Here is a 27,961-nt window from a genome sequence, read left to right on the forward strand (position 1 = left end):
TTTTTTTTTTTTTTTTTTCAAAAACTAATTTCCTTCCTCCCCCCCTTTTTTTTTTTTGCTTTCTCGGTTCTCTTATCTTTTCTTGTTTGTCTCTCTCTCTCTTAACTCCCGCACGGGGTGTGGTCGACGTTGACGTCTTCGACGACGGACGTCCCTCCTGCCGACCTCCATCCGCCCCGCGTCCTCCTGCCCTTTTTTCGTGTGGTCCTTGTGCCGCAGTTTTTCTTTTTGTTTCTGACCAAATATATTTAGAATAACGTCCGTGTTTTGTTTGTGCCATTTCCCCTTCGCCTTTTTTTTTTTTTTTTTCGCCCCGCAAAAACACACCCCTCTTTAAACCGCGCGCGCCTTTTCGGCGCTGCCAGCGATTACCGATCGTTTAATTGAGTCTGACGCCGTAAACGTTTTTTTAGCCCCGCCAGACTTCCCGAGAACAACAACAACAACATTCGGATTGCGAAATGATTTATTATTATTATTATTTTTTTTTTTTTTTTATTAATTTCAAATGAAATGATTTCAATTTGAAAAACAAATGATCGAAAGCGAGGGATTATTATTTTGTATCGTTCGAAACGATGGCCGGGGATAGCGACCACGCCCTTATTTCATTCCTTATCCGTCTTTTATATATTTCTTTTTTTTGTCACAATTTTTATTTTCTCTCTCAATTCTTTTTTTTTTTTTTTTTTTTTTTTCTCCCTTCGTTTGCTTGTCCCAACGATCTACGCGAGCGATTCCGGTCTGGCAAAAAGGGAGAAAACGATGCCAAAAATCACGAGACAAACAACAACAACAACAACAACAACAACAACAACAAAAAAGAGAGAGAGAGAGAGAGAGAGAGAGATGCTCAAACGGACACACAGGAAACCATTTTCGGTCGTCTTATTTATTTTATTCTCTTATTTAAGCTTATATAATAAAGCACTCGCCGATTGCCCTACATCTTTTGCTTCTGTATGTGTGTCTGTGTGTGTGTGTGAGCTGGCTGGTTCGTCCGTTATTCTTTTTCTGTCTATATAGAGCCATATACAGTATAGCTCTTTGGAAGAGCAAAGCAAAAAAAAAAAAATAAAAAAAAATAAAATAAATAGATGGGGAGGAGGGGGGGGGGGGTTGTGTCTTCTTTTTTTTTTTTTTTTCAGTTTTTGCCTCCGGTCTGGCAAAAGAAGCGCAGGATAGTTTACGAGGCGGATGAAGAGCGCCGACAAGTCAGCAGCTCCAGCAATTTTCTTCCTCGTTTTTCTCTATAACTTTTAGCTTCTCTTGCCTCCCTCCTTTTTTTTTTGTTCTTGGTGTTGTTGTATTTTTTTCTTCAACACATAAACGCAAACATCTAGCGGAAGCGCATTTATACTTGTTTTTTTTTCACGATATGTTTATATAATTTTTGTTTAAATAAGAAAGAAGAAATTCAATTTTTAATCTCGTATTTTTTTTTTTTTTGGAACGTCATTTGTATGAAAATGAAAATATTTTGCATTCAATTTGTGGATACGTCCAAAGAACTCGTCGAGAAGTATATCCGCAAAAAAAAAAAAAAAAAAAAAAAAAAAATGAATCGTTTCGATTACGATCGTTTTGATCTAATAAAAACAAAACCCTTTTTTATTTTCCGGCGTCGCGAAAAGATAAAAAGAATAACAAGGCGAGGGAGATTGATAACCTAATATAAACTTTGGCCTTTTTTTGTTTTTGTTTTTGTTTTTTTTTTGTTTGCTTTTTTTTTTTTTTTGATTGCACTCTCCGACAATGATAGTGGAATTATTGTCTGAGCTTCTGAAGAAGGCAGGCCTCTTTTCAAAGCGCTTCTTTTTCTTATTTATTTATTTTTTTTTCTATATAGCTGCTATAAAAGCCCTCAAGTCTCTCTCTTCGGGTTGGCAAAGAGCCGACATCCCTCTCATTTTCTTTTTCTATCTTTTGCTCTTCTTCATGTATATGTCTCTTTGCTTGCTACTGCCTTCTCCTTTCTTTGATATATATATATATATATATATATATATATATATATTTCTTTCTTTTTTTTTTTTGTGACTTTCAGAGAAGGGAGGAGGGCGTTCGCCTGTTGTTTTGTTTGTTCTTCTTCGGATGAGTGTTCCATCTCGTCGGGTCGTCGAAGACGACGAACGTCGCGGACGCCGCGCTAATTTTAGTCGCCTTTTTTTTTTTTTAAAAAAAAAAAAAAAAAAAGAAATCGACGGGCGACGACGTCCGCTTCGTGTTGACTCAGTGGGGGCAACCTCCAAATCTAACAGCCGAATGTTTCCAACAGAAAAAAAATAATAATAATAAGGTAAGAAAAACACATTAATTATTATCAAATGTTTCATTTTTTTTTTTTAATTGTTCACCGTGTGGGTTAAATTAACGTTCATCGTTTTTGATTGGAATTATTAGAAAAAAAAAAAAAAATCATTGAGAGAATTGTGGTGTGGGCTCTTCTTTGGCATCCCATTGATTTTTTTTTTGTTTTTTTTTTTGTTTTGTTTCCCTTCTGGAACTGGCCAAAACATGCCGTTGCGTCTTTCAAAATGAGCGGTATATATAGAGACGTGTCTATTGCGGTAGCGTCTCTCCGCTTATTTTCAAAAATTATTTTTGCAATGGCCCGACTGGACATTCATTCTGGCCCTCTCGCAAGGGGCGAGAGCTTCTGTGTTCGCATCTGGAACGTGATCCATCATCACTCTCTTCAACCCAACCCCACTCGCGTCCAGCCAATCGGCGCTGTGTCCAACTTCGAAAAGTGGGAAAAGCCAAAGTGATGGACTCTTGGCTCTTGTGTGTCCATGAACTCCTCCTCCTCCTCCTTTCCAAAATGAAAACAAAAAGGCTGTCCAGTCTTAGAGATGAACTCGAAAAAAGAAGAAGAGAGAGAGAGAGAGACGGACAGAGTTGGGCCATTCATCAAGGCGAAAAAAAAAAGTCTCGTGGGCTGCCGACAACAACAATGTTCCACCGTCAGACACACACACACACACACACACAGAGTCTTTTCCTTCTGTTTTGTCTCTCTGCATTTCGAACTGGGCCGTTCATGAAACAAGAAAAGTTCCAAAACAAAAAGAAAAAGAAAAAAAATTGCCAATTTGGAATCTTGGATTTCCCTTTTTTTTTTTTTTTTTTTTTTTTTTTTTTACAATATAGCGAAATGCGATTACATATTAAACACGGATATACAAAATGTATTCGCATTTTGTTCTGGGAGTTGGGGGGGGGAGGGAAAAGAAAAGAAAACGAACAACGAGTGATTGTTCTTCGCTGTCAAAGAGCCGATTACAATATCGTTTGTTTTTAAGTGCGCCTTAAACTTTCTTTTATTTATTTATTTTTTTATTTGGAAAGGGGAGAGGGAGTTGCAAATTTTCTATAAAAAAAAAAAAAAAAAAAAAAAAAAAAGAAAACTATAAATACCTCACCGACTAACTGATGGGTTCGTACCGTTCACCTGAAATCGCCACCGGTTATCGAAGGATTGGAGAACAAAATAGAACCGCAAAACATTCACGGCCTTTCGTACGTTTAAGGTGCTCAATTACAATCGTTTGCTACTTTTAGCGAGAAGAGATGCCCCCCCCCCTCCCCCCACTTTTAAGAAGCGCCGTCGTTTCACAATTTTGAAATCCTATTTTTGGCATTTCTTTTTTTTTTGAAACTCCCGCCAACTTTGAGTTGCCATTTTTGCGCAATTGCGATTAGCGCGCATCGCATTTGTATATTACCATAACACTTTTCTATTCTTATTTTTTGTTTGTTCTCGAAAAAAAAAAAAAGAGAGTGGTCCGGTGCAATACCGGTAGGAAGAAAAAAAAAAAGAAATTAAAATGCACGACACATGGAGAAGAGAGGAGGAGGTGGGGGGGGGGAGTGTGTTAAGGACGTAGACTCGTTACGGTTAGACGAGTTGAGAACGGTTTTGAATCGGTTTCTCATTTTTTTTTTTTCTTTCCTACAAACTTTTGGACTGCCAACTGCAGTCTTCAATTTGAAAAAAAAAAAAAATAAAATAAAATATGAAAACATCAAAATTGAAGAAAAGAAAGAGAGCAACATTGATTTACAAAAGAAACGGCCGCTGCATGTCCTGCGGGTGTGTAAAAAGGGTTTATAGTAGAACAAGATCGAGACTGTTGTAGTAGTAGTAGTAGTAGTAATAGTAGTAGTAGTAGTAGTAGTAGTAAAGAGTAGAAAGAAAAAGGACTGGCCTGAAGCGCGGATAGAAAATGTTTGGTTTGTTTTCGGTTTGGATTGGATTGGATTTAAGGGCGGAGTTGTGCGCACCAGCCGGTCCGACCGCCACTGTCGCCCGGGTCCTTTCTCTCTCTCTCTCTCTCTCTCTCTCTCTCTCTCTGTGTGTGTGTATGTGTGTGTGTGTGTGTGTGTGTGTGTGTGTGTGTGTGTGTGTGTGTGTGTGTGTGTGTGTGTGTGTGTGTGTGTGTGTGTCTCTCTTTTTTTAAAAACGAGCAGAGCTGAGAAGGCAGTTCGAGTGTGTAGAACTGAGCAAGCGAGAGCTGAAAGCACAGCGCCGCAAAAGAATATATAGTCAAAGCCTCTGACTGGCCGGCCGGGCATAGAGCGTTAGACTGTCGAGACGAACGCAGTCGACACGAAACAAGCCGGAGGTGGAGAGACATTTTTTCCCTTTTTCATTTTTCTTTATTTTTTTTTTTTTAAGAAACGCGCACACGAAAGAAGAAGAAGAACAAAAAAAAAAAAAAAAAAAAAAAAGCGACAGAGTGAGAAAATTATATTATTTTTCTCTCTCTTTCTCTCCCCTTTTAATTTTGTTTTAGAAAGGAAAAAAGGTTTTTTTTGTTTTTTTTTTTAAACTTAATTCGAAAAAAAAAGCAAAGAGGACCGTCCCTTTAATTTGCGACGTGCAAGTTTCGTTCAGTGTTTTCATTCACATTTTTTGAATTTGAATTTGAAATCTCTTGTATTGAATTTTTTGGACCGTGTCATCGCCTACCCCCTTCCTAGTCCCGCTATGGAATAAAAACCAACCCAAAAAAAAAATCAAAATTCAAAATTCAAAAAAAAAAAAAGAAAGAAAGAAATTATTTGTATTTCGAACAAAGTGTCCCGGAAGTCTGGAAAACAAACTCGGAAGTGCGACCAGTTCCTTTTTTTTTTTTTTTTATCGAAATTGAAGATGTCACCAATTTCTCATCGGATTCTTTCGCTTGTTTCAAACCAAATGATCGCAATCGAATTTCAGTAAATGTAAAAAAAAAAAAAAAAAAATCCCCCCCCCCCCCAACGTTCTCGTCAATTTCAAAAGAAAAAGATTTGACCGACAAAACTGGATTGGTTCGTTATCAAAGAAAAACACGCGGAACTGCTTTGTGTTTGTGTCTGTGTGTGTCTGTGTCTGTGTGGCTGTGTGCAGACTTGATATACGAAAAAAAAAAAAAGAAAAACTGAATTTGAACTCGTGTAATTTGTGCGTTCCGTGTCAATTCTCGGTGGGTGTGTTATTTTTTTTTTTTTTTCTTTTTTTGTTGTTTATTTGGTGCTGTGTGAAAATTCTCGTTGTGTCGTTATTATCTCCCCCCCTCCCCTTCTCTCTCGTTTTTTTTTTTTTTAATTGTCTATTTTTAATTACGTGAAAAAAAAGAAATAGAGTGTAGTGAAAAAAAAAAAAAGAAAAAGAAAAGAAGAAGTTGGAGAGAGAGAGAGAGAGAGAGAGAGAGAGAGAGAGAGAGAGAGAGAAAAAAAAAAAAAAAAGGAGGGGGGAGGGTGTTGCGTAACACCCGCGGCCCGATCGGTTAGTGAGACGATGTAATCGTCTGGACGAGGATGTCACTGACGACGACGGACCAACGAGTCAGTTGCCCCGTGTCTCGTTTCTCGGCTCCAGTTGTTCATCGGCCGCCAGTGGTGAAGACGACCTCGCCGGGCTTATGGCCTGCCAGCCGTCCGTCTTGGTGTTATGGCCGCATCATTGCCCGTCGTGTGCCGAGCTGCGGCAGCAGTGTCTCTCGCGGCCGTGATGGCATCCGTGACTGCCCTAATTGCCGACAAGAAAAGTGGCCAGTGTGTTCGCCGACTCGTCCATGCCCGTCGACCGCACAGGCCGGCCGGCTCATCCGACCAGGACGGCCGTCTTTTAAACAGCAACAACAACAACAACAACAACGACAGTATGAATAATCGGATCGATTCGGTGATTGTGAGTGACACGGGACCTCCTTTGCGTCCTGCTCCTACCGCCGGCCGCTGCAGTGAAGAGGTGAGTGCTCGTTCGAATCCATCATTTGTGCGCAGCCGGACGAAGAAGAAGATGACGACGGCCGATGGAGGCCAGCCGCTCTGCGGTCAGCGTCTCGACCGACACAGCGTCCGCGGTCACAGCCAACGGCACCGGCCGCACGGATGGCTGCTGCCCGTCCTCGTACTTTCGATCGTCTTGTCGGCATTGCCAAACAGTTGCTCGTCGGCCGCCTCCATCCATCATCACCATCAACAACAGCAGCAGCAACAACAACAACAACCTCAACAACAACCTCAAGAGCAGAGCGCAGCCGCCGCTCTGCCCGCTGCTCGAAGTCGGACCCCGTCATCTGGGCGACATCGTCCGCCGACGATATCGCGGTCTGGCACGTCCTCGTCCTCGTCCTCGTCCAACCTCCTCTCGCAATGCCCGTGGATGCAATGGGAACCGCAGCTGGCCGTCAGCGACGCCAGTGCGGCCGCGGCTCACGAGGCGGACGTTGCCGGAACGAGAGCTTACATGGCTCCAGTAGTGTTCGAAGGGAAAGCTCGCTCCAGAAGCGACGGTCCCGTCTATCGGGTCACCTTCGACGTCGTGACAGTGTACAAAGGTGAAGTGGCGACCGGCTCGCAAGTGCGCTTAGAATTCAAAAGCGGCGCTGCGGCGGCCGCGACGACGACGGCGCACCAGTCGACGGCCAGCCATTCGAAACAGTTGCGCTCGCTGAGCCGCAACGCGGCCACGACCCGTTCGCGGACCTTATCGGCCGCACGTCGCACCGGCGACGTCGGCAGTGCTGGTGCTGGTGCTGGTGCTAGTGGTCAGCGTCGACGTCAGCCGGGCCAGCAGCATCATCGTCGGCATCAGCACCACAGCGCGCGCCAGTGTCTAGTGACGGCCGAGATACGAACGGGCCGGCGATACTTGGTCTTCGCCGCCCATTGGGGCCCCAATAACTTCACGGCATACGGTTCGCCGTTGGTGCACACCAAGAAGAGCCTCAAAGACGTGCGGTCCACGCTCTGCCCGCGCTGCGGTGAGTCACATTTTTTTATTTTTTTTTCTCTTTCTCTCTTTCTCTTTCTCTTTCTCTTTCTCTTTGACAAAGACAGCACAGGCCACAGAGGCCACATCAAAGATTGTTTTGTTTTGTTTTTTTTTTTTGTTTTTTTTCTTCACATTTTCAAATTGGGCCCCCTCCCCCCTCGTCCTAGTGAGTTAGTCACATCGACGATGTATACAGTTGTAGGTGTGTGTATTTTTATTTGCTGCCATTTGGTGACAACGGTGCGCCCGTCTACACAGGCATCTGGCTCGGCTCTTTTCAACGGCAAACTGAAAAAAACAATTTATTTTGGGATCTCTTTTGCTAAAGCCAAGGGCTCGTTTGCGCCCGCCCCTCCTCCAGTCAGGAGTCTAAAGAGAGAGAGAGAGAGAGATGGAACGAGATGGTGGAGGAGGGGGGGGGGGGGGGTTTCTTGTTGTTTCTTTTACTGTGGAAAGTCACTCTCTCTCTCTCTGCTTCTTGTTTCTCTCTGAGGAGCCGGGGCCCTTGGCCGAGCGCGCGCACACGCGGCGCGTGGATGTTATCTCTCCGTTTGGCAGCAAGCGGCAGCTGGAACACTGTTTTTGTAGGCAAAAACAAGCAAAACCTTTTCTTTCTTTTTGGTTCTCTTTCATTTGAAGATTTAAAAAAAAAAATAATGAATAAAAAAGAAATAGTTTGTGCGTTGGCTGGCCGCGTTTGTCACCCTCTTGGAATTGTTTCCGTCTTTGAAAGAACACTGGGGTGTGGCTCTGTTGTTTTTCAAGGGTGACAGATTTCGTTTTTTTTTTTTTTTGAAAGATAAAATAAGAAGAAGAAAAAAAAAAAGACCTTTTTTAACCTCTAACCCAATTCTAATCTCTCCTCTCGTTTCACAAAAAGAAAAGCGTCTTTGCTTTTTTTGACTGGGCTGGCGGGTGGTCTTTTGTCCAACTGCGCGTCCACCACTTGAAGGTGCACACGCAATCGACTCCAAAAAGCGATAAGAAAGTCAAGAGAACCGCCGCCGCTTTTTTTTTTTTTTTGCCTTCAAGAAAAAAAAAAACAAAATGTTAAAGGGCTACGCTCGTCTTTCAGTTAGAAAAACACAGGTGTGATGCAACTTGAATTATGATTTTTTTTTTTTTTTTTTTTTTTTTTTTTTTCGTTGTTGTTTCATTTCTTCCCTTTGTCCGATCTGAAAAAGAAAAAAAAAGGTGTGTGTGTGTGTGTGTGTGTGTGTGTTATATCATGTGCGGTTGTTTGATTGCGAGGGACGATATCGCCATCAAAAGTGGTTGGAACAGGTGCTCGATGGGTGGTCTACTACTTGACCAATCGTCACACACACACACACACACACACACGCAAATTTTAGGGAATTGAATCAAGATCAAACGTTTGTCTTATCGGTTTTTTTGTTCTTCCTCTTCTTCTTCTTCGTGTTGGAATCTTCGTGTCGTGCGTGTTGTACGCACCGCACGTGTGTCGCATGGAAAAGGAATAGACCGAATATTTTTGTTTTTGTTTTGTTTTGTTTCCAAACAAACCCGTTTTTCTCATCTTTTTATGATGATAACTGATTGACTTGCCTCTCGCTAGGCATTGCGATCACAACACCTACAAAAAGAGAAAAAAAGAAAAAATACGTCGATTTTAATTGATTTAGAAATTTATACAAAAATGAATTAGAAAACGTGGGGTTCTGGATTTATTTATTTTTTTTTTTTTTTTTGAAAGAAAAATTATCAAATCATTATTCAGAGGCACGTTTTCTGCCTGTGTGTTTCACGTCTCTTTTCAATTTTGCATTTGTTTAACCCTGCGCCGTTTGTAACCTAATAATAATGATAACGAATTCGTGATAATTACGCGTCAGCTCTAGTTCATTTAGATTCAAAACGAAGTCGAAGAGAGAAAATGAAACACACACACACACACACACAAATATCAGGGGGGGGGGGAGGAAGAAGGGGAACAGATTCTTATCGCTGTGTCATGTATGTGTTTTTTTTGACGCACACGTGTTTAACTTCCAATTGTCCAACTTTTCATTTTCACGCTCAAATTCCCGTTTGTTTTTTTTTTCCTTCCCTTTCCCGTTTTTCTTTCTTTTCTTTTTTTTTTTTTTTTTTTTTTTTTTTCATTATTTCACTCGCGAATTTCAAATGTCTGCCCAACTGTCGCAAGAATTTTTCTAGGGGACATCACGATAGCGCGCGATAACATCACAGCTTGTCACATGCTAACGCAGAGTAGCCATCTGTTATTTAGTCGACCTATTAATCAATCAGTTGATTCAATCAAACGACATCTTACGCAATCAAATGAAAAAGGCAAAGTTCACATCATCCCCCTCCATTTCGAATGTTTTCATTTGTTAGAAAAAGGGGTTCGTAATCAACTTCCTGTAAACCGTTGTCACCTCAATTGCCGGGCGGTGGATGTGTGGCGCCCTCGTAGGTTATCTCTCATCGAACCAGGTAAACAAAGATAGGACAAACCCCCAAACCCCACCCCTCCCACGCACAACTCGAACCCGACAAATGATTCTTTTCTTCTTTTTTTTTTTTTTTTTTTTTTTTTTTTTCCGGTCTCTATGCAAATGAAACAAATGACGAGAAGGGGGGGGGGGGATTGTATCGTAAAATAGAAGTTGCAGTCGACTGGAACGCTTTCTCTTATAGTACAATAAAAAAAAAAAAAAAAAAAAAAAAGGCTTTGATGCTCAATGACCCCGCCCTATTTGTCATCAACTGTTTGTTTCTTTTCCATCTCCTTTTTGATTTGTGCTCCATAAAAAACAAACAAACAAGGGGCTAGAATGAGATAATGTCTAAAACCTTAATTGAATTAGTTGTTTTTTGTTTTTTTTTTACGTTTTATGTATTTCACTTAGCCGCAAGTTATTGGAGAAAGCAAAAGAATTTTGATGGAAAATTAAGTGCGGGGTGGGGGTGGGGGGGAGGGAGACGTTCATTGAGGACGTCGCGGTGATAGTCGTATCGGGCACAGGTGACCACACCCGCCAATCAACGACGGTCTGGCCATCAACGAATAGAAAAATAGAGAGACGAAAAAGAAAAGCCGCGACGGGAATTCCGCCAGAACTTCCGGTCTATTACGAAATCAAAAAAAAAAAAACGATCATTTTCTCTTTGTCCATCCGTTCCGAAACGTCAGAGAATGACAGCACAGTTTTTTTTTTAGCGACTTTGTAATTGACCAAACAGCCGCGTTTTTTTGTTTTTTGTTTTTTGAAAATGGCGCGCTACAGCGTTGCCACTTTTTCATTTTTTTTTTTTTTTCATCTCTCTCCAAAATTTCCGTTTTGGAATCAAAACTGGAATCATTTTTCCGTACGAAACCGGAATTTGAAAAGAGAGATGAGCGGGCACACCACACACACCCTCTGATTATTATGATTACACAAGGTGGGCGGATGGGCTGATACATATGTAACACACACACACACACACACACACACACACATACTCGAAAAAAGAAAAAGAAAAAGAGAACAACGTCACGACGCGGAACGAGGTTCTCCACAGAATTCGTAGCCAAAAAAAAAAAAAACGGAAATAACAAATAAAAAAGCAAAAACAAAGTTGCATCATATAATGAATGACGTGCGCAATCGAAACGAGCCCTGCATTTTACAACAACAACAACAACAACAAAAAAGTCCAATTTGAGACCAATAAAAGAATAGAAGGACGGCCTTTCTTTTTTTTTTTTTTTTTTTTTGTGATTGATTGACTTTCGCAGCCGGATGAGATCATCGCTAATTATTTTTTTTTTCTATCTTTAAACAAAAAAAAAATAATAATAATAATAATAGTAATAATAAAAATCGATCCGTGTGGCAACGTATTAGCGCGTACCGGTTGACGTGTTCTACCAGCGTGCAACACGAACGCGGTTTTTTTTTTTTTTTTTTTTGCTTTTGGGGTTTTTCAAGGTTTCGTGCGCCCTTGAAAAAATTTCGGAAAGAAAACATCAGGGACATTTTTTGGCTGGTAAAAAAAAAAAAAAAAATCATTTATTATTTGTCGATTTAAACCCGAATGACACATTTTGAAATTATCCAAAACAAAACTGAACACTTTGGAGAAAAAAAAAAAAAGAAAAAATTGGCCAACAGTTTGTCCACACTAAATTATGTTGATTAGTTTTCAGTATTTCTTTCTATTTCCCTTTATTTTTTTATTTATTTTTTTTTTTTTTACCGATTGCTTGATTAATGCGGCCGCCCGGCTCGACATTGAAGTTTTCCCCCCTCTCTTCTTCTTCTTCTTCTTCTTCCTTCTTTTTTTTTTTTCCCCTTCCTTTCTTATATATATATTGACTTTGAAATTCCTCAACAACCTTTAAGAATAGTGTACAACAAAAGCCGGTGTTCTTCTCTCTTGCCCGCTTTTATTTCTTTTGCGTCTGTTCGCCTCAAAAGCCGCGACGAATGATAGCAGATGGACCCATCCGTCAAGGGCTCTCTCTCTCTCTTTTTTTTTTTTTTTCTTCCAACCGCTCCGCTCGTCAAGTCGTTGTCAAGGCGAAATCAGCCACACAATCTCCTCTTCTTTTTCTTCTTTTTTTTTTTTTTTAGAAGGTTAGAAAAAATAAAATAAAATAAAATAAAGCTGGACATTTGCATGAGTCGTTTATTGTGTGTAATGGGGGAGTGTGTAGTCATTGTACTTTGCATACTTTGCGATGTGAAGAGGAGAGAGAGGTGGGCTACTACAATTATTACAGCCGCTCTCTTTTGTAACAATCAAAATAGAAGGGGGGAAAAAAAAATTAAAAATAAAAAGAAGGGATAAATATTAGTTTCCGTTTTTTTTCTTAAATTTCCAACTGGCTTCGCTCCTGTCTGGCAGCCGGCCGTTAACGAACGTCGCGTGTGTTTGAACAAGTTTTTCTTTTTCACCCCGCGTGCGTCTAATTTTACATGTTTCTTTTTCTTTTCTTTTTTTTTTTTTTTTTTTAAACGCCCCTTCCGTCTGCGGGATGAATGGACTCGCCCCCCTTTCATTTTTCCTTTTTTTTTGGTTTTTTTTTTTTTTGGTTTCTGTTTTTGTTTTTTGTGTCCTCCCTCCCATTCGGCAATGGAACATTCTCCAAGTTTCAATTAGCGATTGGGTTACCCATAACTCACCGACCGTACATAGTTCCAATGCCCCCAAAAGGAATACGTTCTTCTTTTGTTTTTTTTTTTGTTTTTTTTTTTTGTTTGAAATTCGAAATTTCCAATATCGATCGGTCACGTTTTTTAGTGGTTTGAGATCAGAAAACCGCCGTGCCGGCCACTCTACACGATCATTCCCGTTCTTTTGCTATAGCTCCGGGACTGGGGCGGGATGGGCAATCTATATCGCCTGTTCTTCTACCCCTCCAGACACGGTAACAATTTTTTTTTTTTTTTTTTCAAACGTACACACGAGGAAACTTGGTCAACAACAAAAAAAAAAAAACGAACTCACACGCGGCAGATGGTCTCCTTCGATAGCCTACGTGACTGGCCCCGCTACTCACGAGAAACCCCTTTTTTTTTTTTAATTTTATTTCGTGCGGTTTAAATTTGAAAGAAAAAAAAAATTGTAATTATTGAAAAAAAAGAAAGAGAGATAAGAAAGAATAATATAAAATATCGACGTTTTTTTGACATCAGCTGTGAATATTTCATTAAATTTCTAAATTTAGAATTCCTCCAATTTTTGAATTCTTTTATTCCCCCCCCCCCCCCTTCTCCCCATTCAGAATTGATTGGAGATAACGTCTGACAGCGAGAGTACTTATAACAATCCCTGGCACCGCTAATGTAATACAATGTTTTTTTGTTTTTTTTTTCTCTTTTTCGTGAGATAAAAAAAAGGGGGGGGGGGGGGTCGCATTCAAATGTCTCTTTTCCCGCTCTTTTTTTTTTTTTTACAAGATATCCCGTTCGTTTCGTGACCGGGAGGCGGTCCGGTTAAGAGCGGGGGGGAATGCTCACCTCTACACATACACGTTTAAGACGAGGACTCGTAGGTATCAATTGCATAATAAGAGTACTGAAAGTTCGACGTGCACAGCAGCGTGAGCAAGAGGGAGGGGGGGACGTAAAGCGCGCGCGGTCTGTTGATAACTTGATCACGGCTCAATCGTTACCTTTCGATGCGGGCCAGTGGCTTTCCTTTTTTTTATATTATTATTATTATTATTTTTTTTTTTTTTTATTTTTTTTAAATTCCATTTTAATTGGCAACGCAGCATTTTCTTTATAGCCGATAGAAAACTGAACATTCCCTTCGCATTTGTAAAAGAGAGAGACACACTTCTTTTTAAAAGAGAAAAAAAAAAAGAAAAATGAAAAGGAGAAGATGTCGATCGTCTTTTGGGCCGTCTGAAAGATTGTCGAAAATGCGAAACTGAGTAGGTAAAGAAAAAGAAAAGAACAAAAAGGCCAGAAGAAAACCAAAAACAAAAAAAAAAAGAGAAAAGGGACAAACGAAATGAAAAATTGGTCAGAAATTCAACAGATGGAATCCAGCGGAATTTAAATGGAATTAAAGACATCTTTTGCTGCCAGTCAGTCAGTCAAGTCTTAGCTCGTTGTCTATTCTCTCGCTCTCCCTCTCTCTGGTGGCCACTGTGCCGCCGTTTATATTGCATTCAACTCACGCGTGAATCTAAAAGAGATCCCGACGGCTTGGCTGCTGCCAAAGCCCCGAAAAGACAGACAGACAGAGAAGAGGACAGATATAATCCTTTCACGAACCAACAAGAAGAAAAAAAAAACAAAACAAAACAAAAATCTTATACAACACACACACGAGAAGAGCTTCTTCTTCTTCTTCTTTAACTTCTCGTAGGGTTGTGTTCTCTATTTGTCTTCTCTCTTTTTTTTTTTATGCCCCCCCCCCTCTCTCTCTCTCTCCCTCTCTCTCTACATACGCATTTATTTTGTCTTCAACGAGACCGTACCCAAGTGGTCAAGGAATTCGCCCTTTTCAACAAACACGCGAATGTTTTTCGCAGTTAATTTACCTATTTTTTTTTATTTTATTTTTTTTTTTTTTTTTTGAAGAGAAAGAAAAACAAGATTGGTCGCATTTTGATAGTTTGGCCTTTCCATCGGATGGCTATCGCCCTAATCCAAGGTGACAGTTTGTGCCGCGCACGCAAAAACCGGCCGACGGTGAATAAGTTGGTCACCTGGTCACATTTTGAAAACAAAACAAAACAAAAAAAAATTCTTTCGCAAAAAAACAAAAGACAAACATATCTCTTATTTTTTTTGCGCGAAAAAAAGAAAACGTGATTTGAAAATAGTCGGGGAGAAACTGAGTTAAACGCCTCAATCATCTGTCTAAAAATGAAGGGTTCAAAAGATGCTGCGGTGCGGGTGGGCCGCGTGAGTGGGGCGCCCCAAAAAGAATTTTTTTTTTTTTTTTTTTTTTTCAATTGAAAAAAAAAAAAGAAAGAAACAAATAAGAAAAGCAAACGGGCGACTCTCTATACACACACACACACACACATATATATAAGCGCTTATTTCTTTTTTTTTTTTTTTTTTTTTGAAACATGATCAATGATGAGGATGATAAAAGACTTTTACAACCCGAAGAAGAAAAGCGGCCACCTGTGCGCACCTGGTTTTATATGTTTTATCCATTTTTCTTTATTCGTGTGTGTGTGTGTGTGTGTGTGTGTCGTAGGTATGTGGATGGCTAGCGGGTTCTTCTCCTTGACCAGACTCTCTATAACCTAAACTGTTTTAGGAGAGAAGGCGAGTTTTTTTTTTTTTCCATCCATCAAGGGATCGTAATCGAATCATTATCATCGGTAAAACGGTTTCTTCTAAAAAAAAAAAATAAAAAAAAAAAATAAGTTGTGCCGAATTTCGGGAGGGAGGGGGGGGGGGCTTTTATAGACCCGTATAATTTTTAGTTTTTTAATTCGAAAAATAAATGGTCGGCGTATTTTTTTTTTTTTTTTTTCTGTGTGTGTGCTGAGATTCTCCCGATTTTTTCTTAATTCTTTCAAGTGCGGGACCCTGTGCCGCCGCCGTCGTGACCAAATTTGAAAATAAAACAAAAAGGGAGGCAAAGGGAGGCAAAGGGAGAAGGGGAGGGGGGGGGGGGGCTCCGGCGCATTCTTTTTTGAAAAGCTTTCTTTTTAAGAGATGTCCATTTCAACAGTGTCTAACTTCTTCCTTCTTCTTCCCGTTCGGTATATGCAAATGTTTTCGACATCAATGCCCCAGAGCCAATAAACAAAATGGGGGGGGGAGATGGAAACGAAGCGAATAAACACACACACACACACACACATTTGTCGAAAATCTAAATGGATAACAAATGAAACAACAAACGAGGCTAGAAACATTAGCCAAAAAAATTTTGATTTTTTTTATAAAATGGCGTTCGGGAGTGAAATGAAATTAATTTTCAGTGCTTTTGAAGAAAAGCAAAGTGCTTGCAAAAACATAAAGCAAGTGCTTTATGAAGAACAAATGAGAAATGTTAATCGATTTAAAAAGCCTGTATGTCATTTGATTTTTTTTCTTTTTTCGGGGGGGTGGCCAAGGAGGAGGTCTAGAACGGAATTTCCTCCTGGAACATCTTTTTTTTTTTTTTTTTTCTTTTGGCTTCTAGCCCATCAGAATAGGCCACTGAAAATTCTTTTGCCCTTGTGCAAGACCCATTTTATATTTTTTTTTCTGAAGTGTATATTTAGAGCATTTTATTTTTTGAAAAAATCCAGTATGGCACCTCGACATAACCGTGTCATTCCATGATATGTGCACATATTTCTCCCAAAAAAAAAACTAAAAAAAAAAACCATAGCTGAAGAATTTCAAAAAAAACTAAAACTACAGGCTGACGTTCTTTTCTTAATGAAAATTCCTTGATGTAAAATAGGTCATCGATTGCAACGAGATATTTGAATACGATAGGCATTCGAAATTCGTGTTGTTTTTTTTTTTAAACTTAAAACCTTCCCCCCCCCCTTCATATTTTTTTTTTTTTTTTTAAGGAGAACAGCCAAAAAAAAAAAAATAATAATAAGTTCGTGCGGTTTTTTTTTTCCAGCCCCCGGGAGCGTTTTTTTTTTTTTTTGCGGGGAGAACCGACTGGGCGTGTGTGTGTGTTATCGTCGTTATGTCTGCTCCTTTTTTTTATTTCAGGGAAATGAGGGTGGGGTGGGAAGACGTGAGAAGTTTTATTCTTTTCTCTCCTTTCCTCCCTCTCCTTCCCAAGCAAAAAAAAAAAAAAAAGGAAAAGAAAGACGCAGCCAGACTGCTTGGCTGCTCCGAGTGGCCTTGGGCGATCTTCGTGTACACACACACACACACTTCTTTTAGGGTGCGTGAGTGTGTGTGTGTCCGCGTTCGGCCGCCCGGTTTCTCCCACCCATTTGCCCACCTCTTGTATGTGTGTGTGTGTGTGTGTGTAATACACACGCGACGACTGATGGTCAAACTATGAAGTATAAACGATAGTCTGGTCAGCCTGGTATATATATAGTACACACACACAGACGCACACACGCACGCCAAAAGATAGAGAGTTTGCTGATGCGTAGCTACTTTCGACCTTCTTCTCCCGCGGCTGCGTCTCTTTTTTTTTTTTTTGTTTTTTTTTTTTTTAAATATATTTTAACAAGTTGAAAATGGCTAACGCCTTTTGCTCTGTGTGTGTGTCTTCCTTTTCTTTTTCCCGCGGTCATTTTCACGAACGAAACCCCGTCCCAATGTTGCACGGCAACGATTATTGAAAGCGAGCGGTTTTTTTTTTTTTCCCCCGACTTTTCCTGCGATGTGGCACGGCCACTAACATGGCCTCCAACCATTTTATATTTTTTATATTTCCACTGTATCGTGAAAAAAAGAAAAAAGAAAAAAAAAACTGGCCACAAAACTTGTGCACACACGCACACACAGGTACGTTGCGTGTGTGTGTCGTTTTTTTTTTAAAGAATATTCGATTTTCGTTAGAACGAACTCATTATCTGAAAAGTTCCAGTGAGACACACACACACGCAGCCAGAGGGGTGGGGTCCGGAAGTGGGAGAGCTCGCACAGCCAGACAGTCCAAAATAAAACTTCAACAAATTTAATGCGAATGAAAACATTTTATTTATTTATTTATTTTTTTTTTCATTTGCCTTGTATTATATATTGAAAATTCGTCTAAATTTGATTTGAGTTACATCATTTGATATGCAAATGTGCTTTGGCTTTGATTTCCAAGAATCGTCGATGAATGACATTAGGTGACGAGGACGAAAAAAAAAAAAACTGAATAAGAAAAAAACAAAAAAAAAAACAAAAATAAATAAAAAATGGTTTTCAATCGCATTTTTGTGGTTTGCCTTCCCTTGGAAGAGAGACGGGCAAACAACTGGGCCAGAGAGCCTGCAGCAATATCGACCACGAAACTCTGGCCGAAAGCAAAAAGAAAAAAAAAAAAAGAAATAGATAATAATAATAGTAATATAGAGTCGTCACAACATCAAGTCATCCATCGTTCATTTTAAAAAAATTTTTGGGACGGTTTTTTAAACGGAGAAAATAGAAATATTTAAATTGGGACTTTCTGTTTGATTAGAAAGCAATTCAGAAAAAAAAAAAAAAAAAGAGTAGGGACACTACGTGGATGGGAAATCATACGTCGTGCTCGATTATCTAATTGAAAATAAAGGAGGTAGGAAAAAAAAAAATGTTTTGGATATTTTTAGCTCTAGAAAACGGGTCCAATCAGCGTTAACGGAACGTTTCCTTCTATTTAAAAATAAAAATGAACGTTGATTTAAAAAAAAAACAAAAAAAACATTTGATAGAAATTGAATTTAAAATGAAATATATCAATTGGGGCGGCTAAATGAAAGCCATCGAAAGAGGAGTTCAATTATCATCGCCGTGCATTCATTGACATTCGCCTAATCTAGAAGTTACACAACCCTTCGGGGAGGGGAGGGGGTAGAGTCCCATTTTATCTCGCAAATGAAGTGGATTCTTTTGATTATAATGCAGACTATTAAAAAAACAAACAAAAAAAAACAGACGTCTGCCGCATTCTTCCGTCCCTTGCATAACGAGGAGACGAATACAAATGAATGACTTTGTTTCGATTTTCACTAAACAAATGCACATTTGAATGATGCAACACGATGAACCGAAAAACTGAATATGCCCTAATGGCTTCGACTACCGGATTTCTGTTGAATTCGAAGAAAAATTCTGGTCAGGGACATTATATTTTTGTTTTTTCCTTTCCATATTTTTCGTGACGCAGATAAATCCAAAATATCAAATTAAAATAAATAAATAAATAATAAAAAAAAAAAAAGGCCGCCATTTCTTTTTATCTGATGATGTCAATTTCACTTTCCGTGCGCTGTCGGGACGCATGACGACATTTTAGTCCTTTTTTTTTTTTTTTTTTTTTCAACGACATCAAAAAAAAAAAAACGAAGACGCATTTTTAATTTAACGCATTTTATCCTACTATAGGTGAACGAGAGGTAGTTTCGATCACGTCATCATATATTTTTTTACTTCTTCTTCTTCTTCTTCTTCTTCTTCTTTTGACACAGCTTCAAAAACCCGAAAGGAAATATAAACCTGTCCACCGCTTTCTTGCCAACTTTGTTTTTTTTCTTTTTTTTTTTTTTTTTTTTCTTTCTTGTTTAACATAGACTCTGTCCTTCTCTTTTTCGTTTTGAGATATTTCGATCGTTTCCCGATAGAATGTTTTTGTCGAAAAAAAAAACAACAAAAAAACAACAAACAAACAAGAAAACGTTCCAGGAATTTTGTTTTACCACATATAATCCTGTCAAAAACGTTCCATCTAGTACACATAATCATTCCTGGAATTGTATGCACTTGTTTTGCTAGGAATATGATGAAAAACAGCAAAAAAACAATTGAATTTTAAAACGTTTTTTTTTTTTTTTTTTTTTGTTTTGTTTTCTTTTTTCTTTTTAATTTCTAATACAGCACGGTCTCCAGTAGCGTATGGACTGGAAGAATCGGTGACGGTCAAGAAGCAGCAGAGACTCATTCTACGATGCCGGACGAGGGGTAATCCAGTCCCGGGCGTCACCTGGTTCAAAGACGGAAAACCGTTGAACTCCAGCAATAAGCGCGTCCGCATCAAAACCAAAAGGTAAATTCATTCTTTTAATCCCCCATCACAAAAGGCTTCCCTCCCCCTTTTTTTTTTTTTTTTTTTTTTTTTTTTTTACTTTTGTGCATATCTTAATTATATATGCAAATGTAATTTGAAAAATTATGCAAATTTTGAATTTAAAAAATAATAATAATAATAAAAAAACAAAACAAAAAAAAAGACGTCGATCGACGCTGAGGATTCGTTGCGTCAAGGAAGAAGACGCCGGACTGTACGAGTGTCGTCCGAATAACGTGATTGGCTCCGGTACGGCTTCACGATCCAAAGTCACAGTCGTCAAAGTCACTGCCGGCCCGTCGTCTGACTTGTCATCGAAACTGACGGCCACTAACCTGAGGCCAGTCAACGGTAACACATTTTCTCTCTTACATTTTTTTTTTTTTTTTGCCCTTCGAATTCATCAACATTTTCTCGCTACCACTATACACACACACACACACACACATACACGTAGCAAACGCATTTCTTTTGTTTTCCACGTCGCCCTTGGCGTCTCCAATGGAACGACTAATATCCTAAATCTCTCGGTCTGCCTACATTAATGTAATACATAAAAAAAAAGAATGAGGAACAACGCTAAGCTCTGGCTCTGTCCATCATTCGTGAATGCGTGTGTGGGGATCTTTTTATGTATTTGAAATGCCAGTCGCGAGAACCTGGGACCCATATTGACAAGTACGCGGACTCTTTCCTTTCGTCTCTTTTAAAGAATCAAAAAAAAAAAAAAAAAAGGAAAAGAAAAACTTTCAAAACAAAAAAAAATAAAAATAAAAAGCTTGGGCCCCGAATAACTGAACGCAGTCAGCTGCTGATCATCTGCTGCAACTTCCATCAGCTAGAAAGGGCCGCACACATACACACACACACACACACACACACGCACGCGACAAATTGTAGATGGATTGATGCTGACCGAAAGAGGAAGAGAGAGAGTAATGGCGTCGGCCGGACCCGATTAATGGGCCCACGTCAAACTCTCCCTTGCTCTTTCGTTGTGTATGTGTGTGTGTGTGTGTCTGTGTGTGTGTGTGTGTATGTGTGTGTGTGCGTGCAACAGTGGGACCCCCCCCCCCCCCTCCCCAAAAAACACAAAAAAAAAAAGGAGCCCCTTCACGGACAAGATTCCTCTCTCTCACTCTGATTATTCGAGTGTTGACATTCAAAGGCGGTCCGTCGTTCGTTTGACCCACTGAATCCTTATTCAGACTCCTTTTTTTTTGTTTTTGAAATTCTCTTTCTCGTCGCTTCTTGTGTGTGTACACCGGCGCCGACACACGTCCCTCGGGCGATTGTCATCATCACCAATCGTTTTTTTTTTGTTTTTTTTTTTTTTTTTTTTTAAAGAGAAGAGAACACACACACGAAAAAAAAAAAAAATCAAATAGAAATTGAAACTTTTTGGATGGGATTTTGTTTTTGTTTTTTTTTTATTTAGAAAAAAAAAAAAAAAAAAAAAAAAAAAAAAGTAGCAGCAGCAGCAGGTGATCTATAAACTTCTCGAGGCGCCCACTGCCCACCACCCAAACTTGGGTGGTCGCCTAATATGTCAACTAGGAAACCGATGGGAGAGAGAAACAGGTTGTTCCAGCACGAAAAAAAAAAAAAAAAAAAAAAGAAGAAGGAGTCTGCATCGGGAATCTATAAAAGATGGGCCAACGTCTTTGCCCATCTTTGTGTGAACGCAAAAAAAAAAAAACTTTAAGTGAAAATGGGATCCATGTTGGCCCCCTTTTTTTTTTCTGTGTGTCGCTGTGTGTGTGGGGACCGAAGGGAGAGGGGGGGGGGGTGTACCTGAAAAAAAAAAAAACGCAATTTCAAATCGCATTTGTTTAATAAAAAAATTAAATTTGTTTTTTTTTTGAATGGAAATGAAAATAATTTTTTCGTTTGTTTGGATAGGATCGTCGTCGTCGTCCCTTTGGCCGCTGATCGCCTTGCCCTGCCCGATCGACTCGTTTTGCCTCAACGGCGGCACATGCAAATATTACGAAGCTGTCGGCGAACTCGTCTGCCAGTACGTAACATTTCTTTTATTTTATTTTATTTTTTTTTTTTTTTTGCATTTGACCTTATTCAAGAAAGAAAAAAAAGAAAAAAATCATGAAATTCCTCAAATTCATTTTTTTTTTTTTTTTGTTTGTTTTTGTTTTTTCGCCTTGGCCTCCAATGTTTTGGACAACCAAAAAATCGATGGCATTTTTTACTTTTGGTTTGAACGTCTCTTCTTTTTCTTTTTTTTTTCTTTTGTCTGTGTGTCTTTTTTTTTTTTTTTTTTTTTTTCAAACTACAGGTGCGCCGAGGGCTACAAGGGCCAGCGCTGCGAAAACAAGGACATTTACAATTTAGGAAGTAAGTCGTCCGTCTGGGCCTTTTAAAAAAAAACCAAAAAAAAAAAAAAAAAAAAAAAAACATTCAACCCAGTCGTCCATGTTCGCTATTTATCTACCCATTTTTTTTTTTTTTTTTGGTCTATTTTTCTCTCTTATAAGAACGGGGCGTGTCAATTTGTTTTTATTACCTAAAAGAAAAAAAAAAAAAAAGAAAAACGGTACCAGTGTCGCACATGCAGACATTCATTTTGTGCCATAAAGAAAAACAAAGAAAATCTTTTTTTTTTTTTTTTTTTTTTTTTTTTTTTTTTCTCACTCCCGTATATAAACTAGACTACGTTACAGACATTGGGCCCGTTGTGTTGTCTGGCCATCAGACTTATATAGAGAGGGCGAAATGACGTCACCTTTTTTAAAGGGCTGCTGCTCGCGCGTGTGTGTCTGTGGGTCGGAGAATCGCGAAACGGGAGGTGTGCGGGGAGGGTGGTGGTAAACATTTCGACTTGTGGTCAATTTCATTTTTTAAGCTGTATCGTTTCAAAATTGATTCAACTTGCGACATATTTTATTTTATTTTTTTTTTTTTCGTTTTTATAATTTTTTTTTTTTTTTTTTTCGTATTCAAATTTTTTTTTGTCTGATTGTAGAATTTTTTGAATGAGGCTGCACTCTCCCCTCCCCCCTTTCATATAAAAGAGAAAAAAACAAAACAAAATGCACGCTTTGAATTTGATTTCACGCTATTACTACACGGGATTATTGATTCACATAATTTTTTGGCTTTTTTTCAAAATTACCTGCATTTACCATCCCAATTTATCTATAGATATATATATATATTTTATTACAAAAACAAAATATATGTAACTTTTTAAATGGCAAAGAGTTTCAAAAAAAAAAAAGAAATTGAATCTAATGTCATCCAATCTTGATCCAGCCGATACGTTGGGTGGTGTCGAAGCCGATATGCGGACGCTCGCCTTGTACTTGGGCAAGTGAAACTGCGTTCACACACACAAAAAAATGCAATTAACAAACAAAACAATCCATCGACGACTGAGAACATAAAAAATACGCAAATGATTGCCAAACGAAAAAAAAAAAAAAAAAAAAAAAAAAGGAAAAAAAAAAAAAGAAAAAAGAAAGAGACGTGCGAAAAAAAAAAAACAAATAAAAAAAATAGAATCATCGGTCATCAAAATCATCACCAGTTTTTAGGTAATATACAAAGACGGGCGCTGCGTGTTTGACACCCGCTTTTAATTTATTCATTTTTTTTTTCTGTTTTGGAGTCGGGGATTTTTTAATTTATTATTATTATTTTTTTTTTTTGCATTATTTGTTTTTATTTTAATTGTTGCATTGCTTGGTTTTCTTTATTTTTTTTTCTAACCCCTAACCGCTTGCTATTTTCTAATTTATTTATTTATTTTTTTTTAAACAGCTTTTGTTTTTATTTTTCCATTTCTTTCTCTTCTTTTTTTTTTTTTTCTCTTTGTACATATTCTTTAAAACTGGCTGATTGATGCACACGGCCAAGGTCCAAAAAGCCCAAGTCGCGTCTCTCTTCTTTTCTTTTTCCTTTTTTTTTTTTCCCCCCTTTTTATCGAACATTCTGATTAATAGTCTGGCGGCGTTTCCAAGTGCATTCGTCTCCCGAAAACCTAACCCCCCCCCCCCCCCCCCCAAAGAAAAAAAAAAAAAAAAAAACTTTCGCCATTCTCTCTTTCGAAATATTATATCCGATTTAAAAAAAAAAAATTCACCATTTTTCATTCTACCCCTATGGTTACGTTACACGCTAAAAAAAAAAAAAAAGCCAATCACGGCGCATTAATAATTACTGGCGTGAATGAACTCGACCCTAAGAGAGAAAACCAAAGATTTATTGCCTTCAAATGACAATCATTTCTTTTTCGGGAGTTCTTGTTTGTCACACACACACACAAATAGAGGAGAGGGGGGGGGTTGATTGGTGTGTTCTTAAGTTACGTCGCGTAGATGATGGCGTGATTATACAAGTTGTTTTAGACAAAACAAAAATTAAGGTAAAAAAAAAAAATAAAATAAAATAAAAACTTGTTTGTTCCGATCAGTGTTGACTCACCTTTCTGGCCGGGAATGACAGCAAAATGACAAGGACAGTGAAAAAAGTGTGACCTTTCCCTTTTTAAATATTGTATTTTATTTTATTTCATTTTTTTTTTTTTTTTTTTTTTTTTTTTTACCTGTGCGTGCTATGGATGGTACTCATCAACGCATAACTAGTTTACCTTTTGTACTACTTACGGATGGACGAACATCAAACGCTCCTAATGTTCACGTTCTTTTTCGTGAGGGACATTGTGTTTTTGATTTTTGGTTGAAAAATCCAACTTGGAGGAATGCGTCTTTTCAACAGTTAGATGCTTGTAAGAAACGAAAGAAAACAAAAATTCTTTGATGTTGTGAACAGGATTCTAGCCAATCTGTTTAAACGATGCAAACGAATAAAGATAGGAAACAAAACGGATGGGGAGAGGGAAAAAAAACAAAACAAACTTGGTCGTCTACGTTCAACGTTTTCGAATTGATTCGTGCAATTCTTTTGAAAGCAAAATCGTGTCGTATATTGTTTTTTTTTTTTTTTTCTGATCTAGAAAATAATAGTTATACCTTGACCCGACTGCTTAAAGCTCCCCCTCCTTTTTTTTTTGAACGCATTTAAAATTCCCGATGTAATTTCTTGTTAACTTTGAATCCTTTTTTCTCTCTCTCTCTCTCGCTCTGCTTGACATTTCACAGTTGCGCAAGACGACGGTTGTCATCACTCCTCCCAAATCAAAAAAAAAACCGAACGACATTCCCACATTTCTCACTCCCAGTCTCACCTTTTTAATCCACACACTTGGACATAAAAAAAACAAAAAAAAACACAAAACAAAACAAACAAACACGAAAAAAAACAAAACAAAAAAAAAATGAAAAAAACAAGAAGTGTACCCGTCCTCATTCAAATGTCTTCCTATCGAGATAACTTGCGTATAATATATACATGTAGGCTTTTAGTTTTTTTGTGAAATGTCCAAGTTTTGTGTCTCCGTTTGACATCTACCGTGCAACAGACATTAAATTATGCTCCACAAAATCGGGCAAAAGAACCAAAAAAACCTGATCGGCTTCTTTTGACTTGTTGAACTTTCTACGAGCATCTCTCCCCAATCAAGAGAAACAAATCTTTTGTTTTTCGAATTTTCGGTGGGAATTTCGTGCGTGTGTGTGTGTGTGTGTGTGTGTGTGTAAAACGTTCCTTATAGAGCAGCGTGATGACGAAGAACGACTGCCGGTCGTGCTAATACCTCTTTACCAAGTCGTTGTTGTCTTGACACGGAATATTAAGTTGGCCGGTGAGGGTGCTGTAACAGATCGCGCGCCGGTAGTAGTACATCTGCGCGTCTTATATCATCTTATAATATACAGGTTTTTATACAACCAGATAGAAAGGTAGAGTTGAAAAGGGAGGAAAGCAGGACATTTGACGTACGTAATGAAGCTTACACAACTAGAAGAGACCACAAAATAATAATAAGGGACCTCAGGAATGTTGAGCGGCACACATCTGTCTATGACAAAACCTGAAATGTCCTGTTGTAAAATGTCGGGGGGAAAAAAAAAAAAATTATATCTCTTTTTTTTTTTTTTCTCTCGTCAAGTTTGGCATTTTCTATTTTTTTGTTTTTTTTTTTAAAGCATATATTTAAAATACAAAACAAAAAAAAAAAAAAATGATGACGGGTGTTTCCATTTGGCAATAACAGGCAAACAGCCATCTTGCCTATTTGTTTCCCCTCCCCCCTTTTTTTCTTTTCAAACAACTCGTGTATGCAGAGCAGTTTACACGTAAACATACAGGCAACATACTTTTGTTTTTATTTTGTTTATATGATCTATTATTCTTTTCCTCTGTGGAATCTCTCCTTCTTTTTTTTCTTGATACATTGTCTTTTCTGTATCTCTTTCTCTTTTTTCTTTTTTTACCCAGAAAATTGTCTTAACATTAAACAAACAAGTAAACAAAACAAAAAATTTACACGACAAAAATGTGACGACTTTTTTTTTTTTATGTACAAAAAAAAAAAAAAAATAATCCCGATAGGGGAAAAAAAAAAAAAAAATGTGTAACTTTGTTTTTCTGCTTTTCATAATAACGTTTAGTTGTTTGTTTGATACATAACCGGTTGTCCTACATAGTTGATCTCTCTCTCTCTCTCTCTCTCTCTTAATGACCTAATATCAATAATCCAACTCTTCTACACGTACACACAACAGAGGACAAACCGTACATTGTAAAATTAATCCAATTTTTTTTTTTTTTTTTTTTTTAACCCATTGGCTTTCGTGGACATTCTTCTATTGATTTTCATTCAAAAATGATGTTCATATTCATGATTTTTAAAAATCTATATATATATATTTATGTTTTTGTTTTTGTTCGATTGGGTTAGAGGGTGGCAAGTGCAGAGGAAGCGGAGGCAGAATGATGGGAACGAAATGCGTGCCGACTTATAATGGCGGCGCCGGAATAGCGGCAGGCGGAACGTCGGGCTCGTTATTGGGTCCAACGGCAGCGGCCGGCTGGGCGGCAGTGCCCAACTCCAACAACCAGCTCACCTGGTGGCACTGGATTCAAGCATCGGGCAAAATCGCCGGCATCGACGATGAAGACGATCAAAATTGCGGAGCAGATGACGACGACGATTAAGCAATCTGAATATTTTCCCTATGCACGTTTTTGATTGTTCTTTTTAACTCTCTCTCACTGGAACGCAAACAAAAATGGAAGTGTTTATTCTGCATCTTGAAGATTCATCCGTCGCTCCAGTTGGACCCATCATCGCGTTCGGGATCAATCAACGGTAAGTTGATTTTCTTTAATTTTTTTTTTTTCAGAAAACAAACAAACAAACAAACAAACAAAACAAATATTGTGTTCCAGGATGTGTTTTAATTTCGCTTTCTCATTGACAGGTATTTTTGGCTGCCAGGGCTGCCAGTCGGCAAGAACGCTGCAAGTTCGGAATGTTATTTTTGTTTTTTTATGTTTTCTTTGAATCAGGCAATGCTGGAACAAAATGTGACATGAAAATTGTATAGTCAGTGAAAAAGAAAAGTTCGTCGCAGATCCAAGTGTTTTAGTGATGAGAGAAAGCCATTTCAGAGAAGCGAACTCAAAAAACAAAACAAAAAATACGAAACACGATGAGACTACACGGTGAGCTGATGTTCTTTTTGTTCTTCTTTTTTTTTTTTTTTTTCTTTCGGTGTGTGTCTGTATAGTTTGACATGATGTCTATACCCATAATGTTTATTTGGAACCAGTTTCTTTTCTTTTTTTTGGATTATCTATCGGAAACTTGTACACTCCCCATTCTTTGAAAAAAAAAAAAAAAAGAAAGAAAACATCCCAATGATTTCGAAAAGATTGTTATACTCCTATATCCCAGATTTGTTTTTTTTTTTAAATACGTTCTCGGTTTAATGAAACCAGGAAGCCCCCCCCCCCCCCTTCAAAACTTTTATTTCTGAAGTATTTAAAATGTTGGTATCGACCCCTTCCCGAACAATTTTTGGGTCTCTCTTTTGTTTTTTGTTTTTCTTTGAAAGGAAACTGATAGGATAAAACAAGAAAGAATTTTCGTATCGACATGTCATTAAAAGTTATCCCGTATTTAAAAATGAACCCCCTTCCCCTTAAAAGGAAAAAGAAATACCAACATTTTTTTTTTTCTCACCCTGTCACCTCTTTTTAAGACGCAATGCTCTGCTATTTTTTTTTTTTTTTTTTTTTTCTATGTGCTGATCCACCTGTCTGTAAACCGCTAGCGGCAGCTTTTGACTTTCCCGTTTTTTTGTTGCACCCTTCCGATTATGCAAATTTCGAAATGAATAAGGGTATTTAAAAAGACAAAAAAAAAAAAAAAAACAGTGATGTAAGCAGTAAAAGAAACCAGATCAGACGAAATCAAAAAAGAACAAAAAAAAAGAAAATAATTACAAATTAAAGGGAAAGACTATTAATAAATTACGAAATAGGACTTTTTTGTTTTGTTTTGAAAGTCATAGAGGCTGAATTTTTTTTTTGTTTCAATTTGTTAATGTAATATATATATACTATATATATAGTACTTAGGGGTTTTTTTTTTTTGCGTGTATCCTTTTTTTT

General features: G+C 38.2%; 1 protein-coding gene across 2 annotated transcripts; it reads left to right on the forward strand.

The window, feature by feature from the left end:
* The first annotated feature begins 5,706 nt into the window (after positions 1–5,706).
* On the forward strand, positions 5,707–27,772 carry LOC130700553 (uncharacterized). Of its 2 annotated transcripts, XM_059496511.1 has the most exons (7): positions 5,708–7,256; positions 19,237–19,405; positions 19,590–19,777; positions 21,329–21,443; positions 21,720–21,778; positions 26,244–26,654; positions 26,767–27,772. In XM_059496511.1, exons 1-6 carry the CDS (start codon positions 5,939–5,941, stop codon positions 26,498–26,500), a joined length of 2,106 nt encoding a protein of 701 aa, XP_059352494.1. In that variant the 5' UTR covers positions 5,708–5,938; the 3' UTR covers positions 26,501–26,654; positions 26,767–27,772. The 2 variants fall into 2 exon arrangements, with proteins under 2 accessions (XP_059352495.1, XP_059352494.1); XM_059496512.1 differs by lacking the exons at positions 26,244–26,654; positions 26,767–27,772 and adding an exon at positions 22,697–22,760 and having other exon boundaries at positions 5,707–7,256.
* Positions 27,773–27,961: the final 189 nt, after the last annotated feature.

The sequence above is a fragment of the Daphnia carinata genome, chromosome 8 (assembly GCF_022539665.2).
Source record: "Daphnia carinata strain CSIRO-1 chromosome 8, CSIRO_AGI_Dcar_HiC_V3, whole genome shotgun sequence".
In the NCBI taxonomy this organism is placed as follows: domain Eukaryota; kingdom Metazoa; phylum Arthropoda; class Branchiopoda; order Diplostraca; family Daphniidae; genus Daphnia; species Daphnia carinata.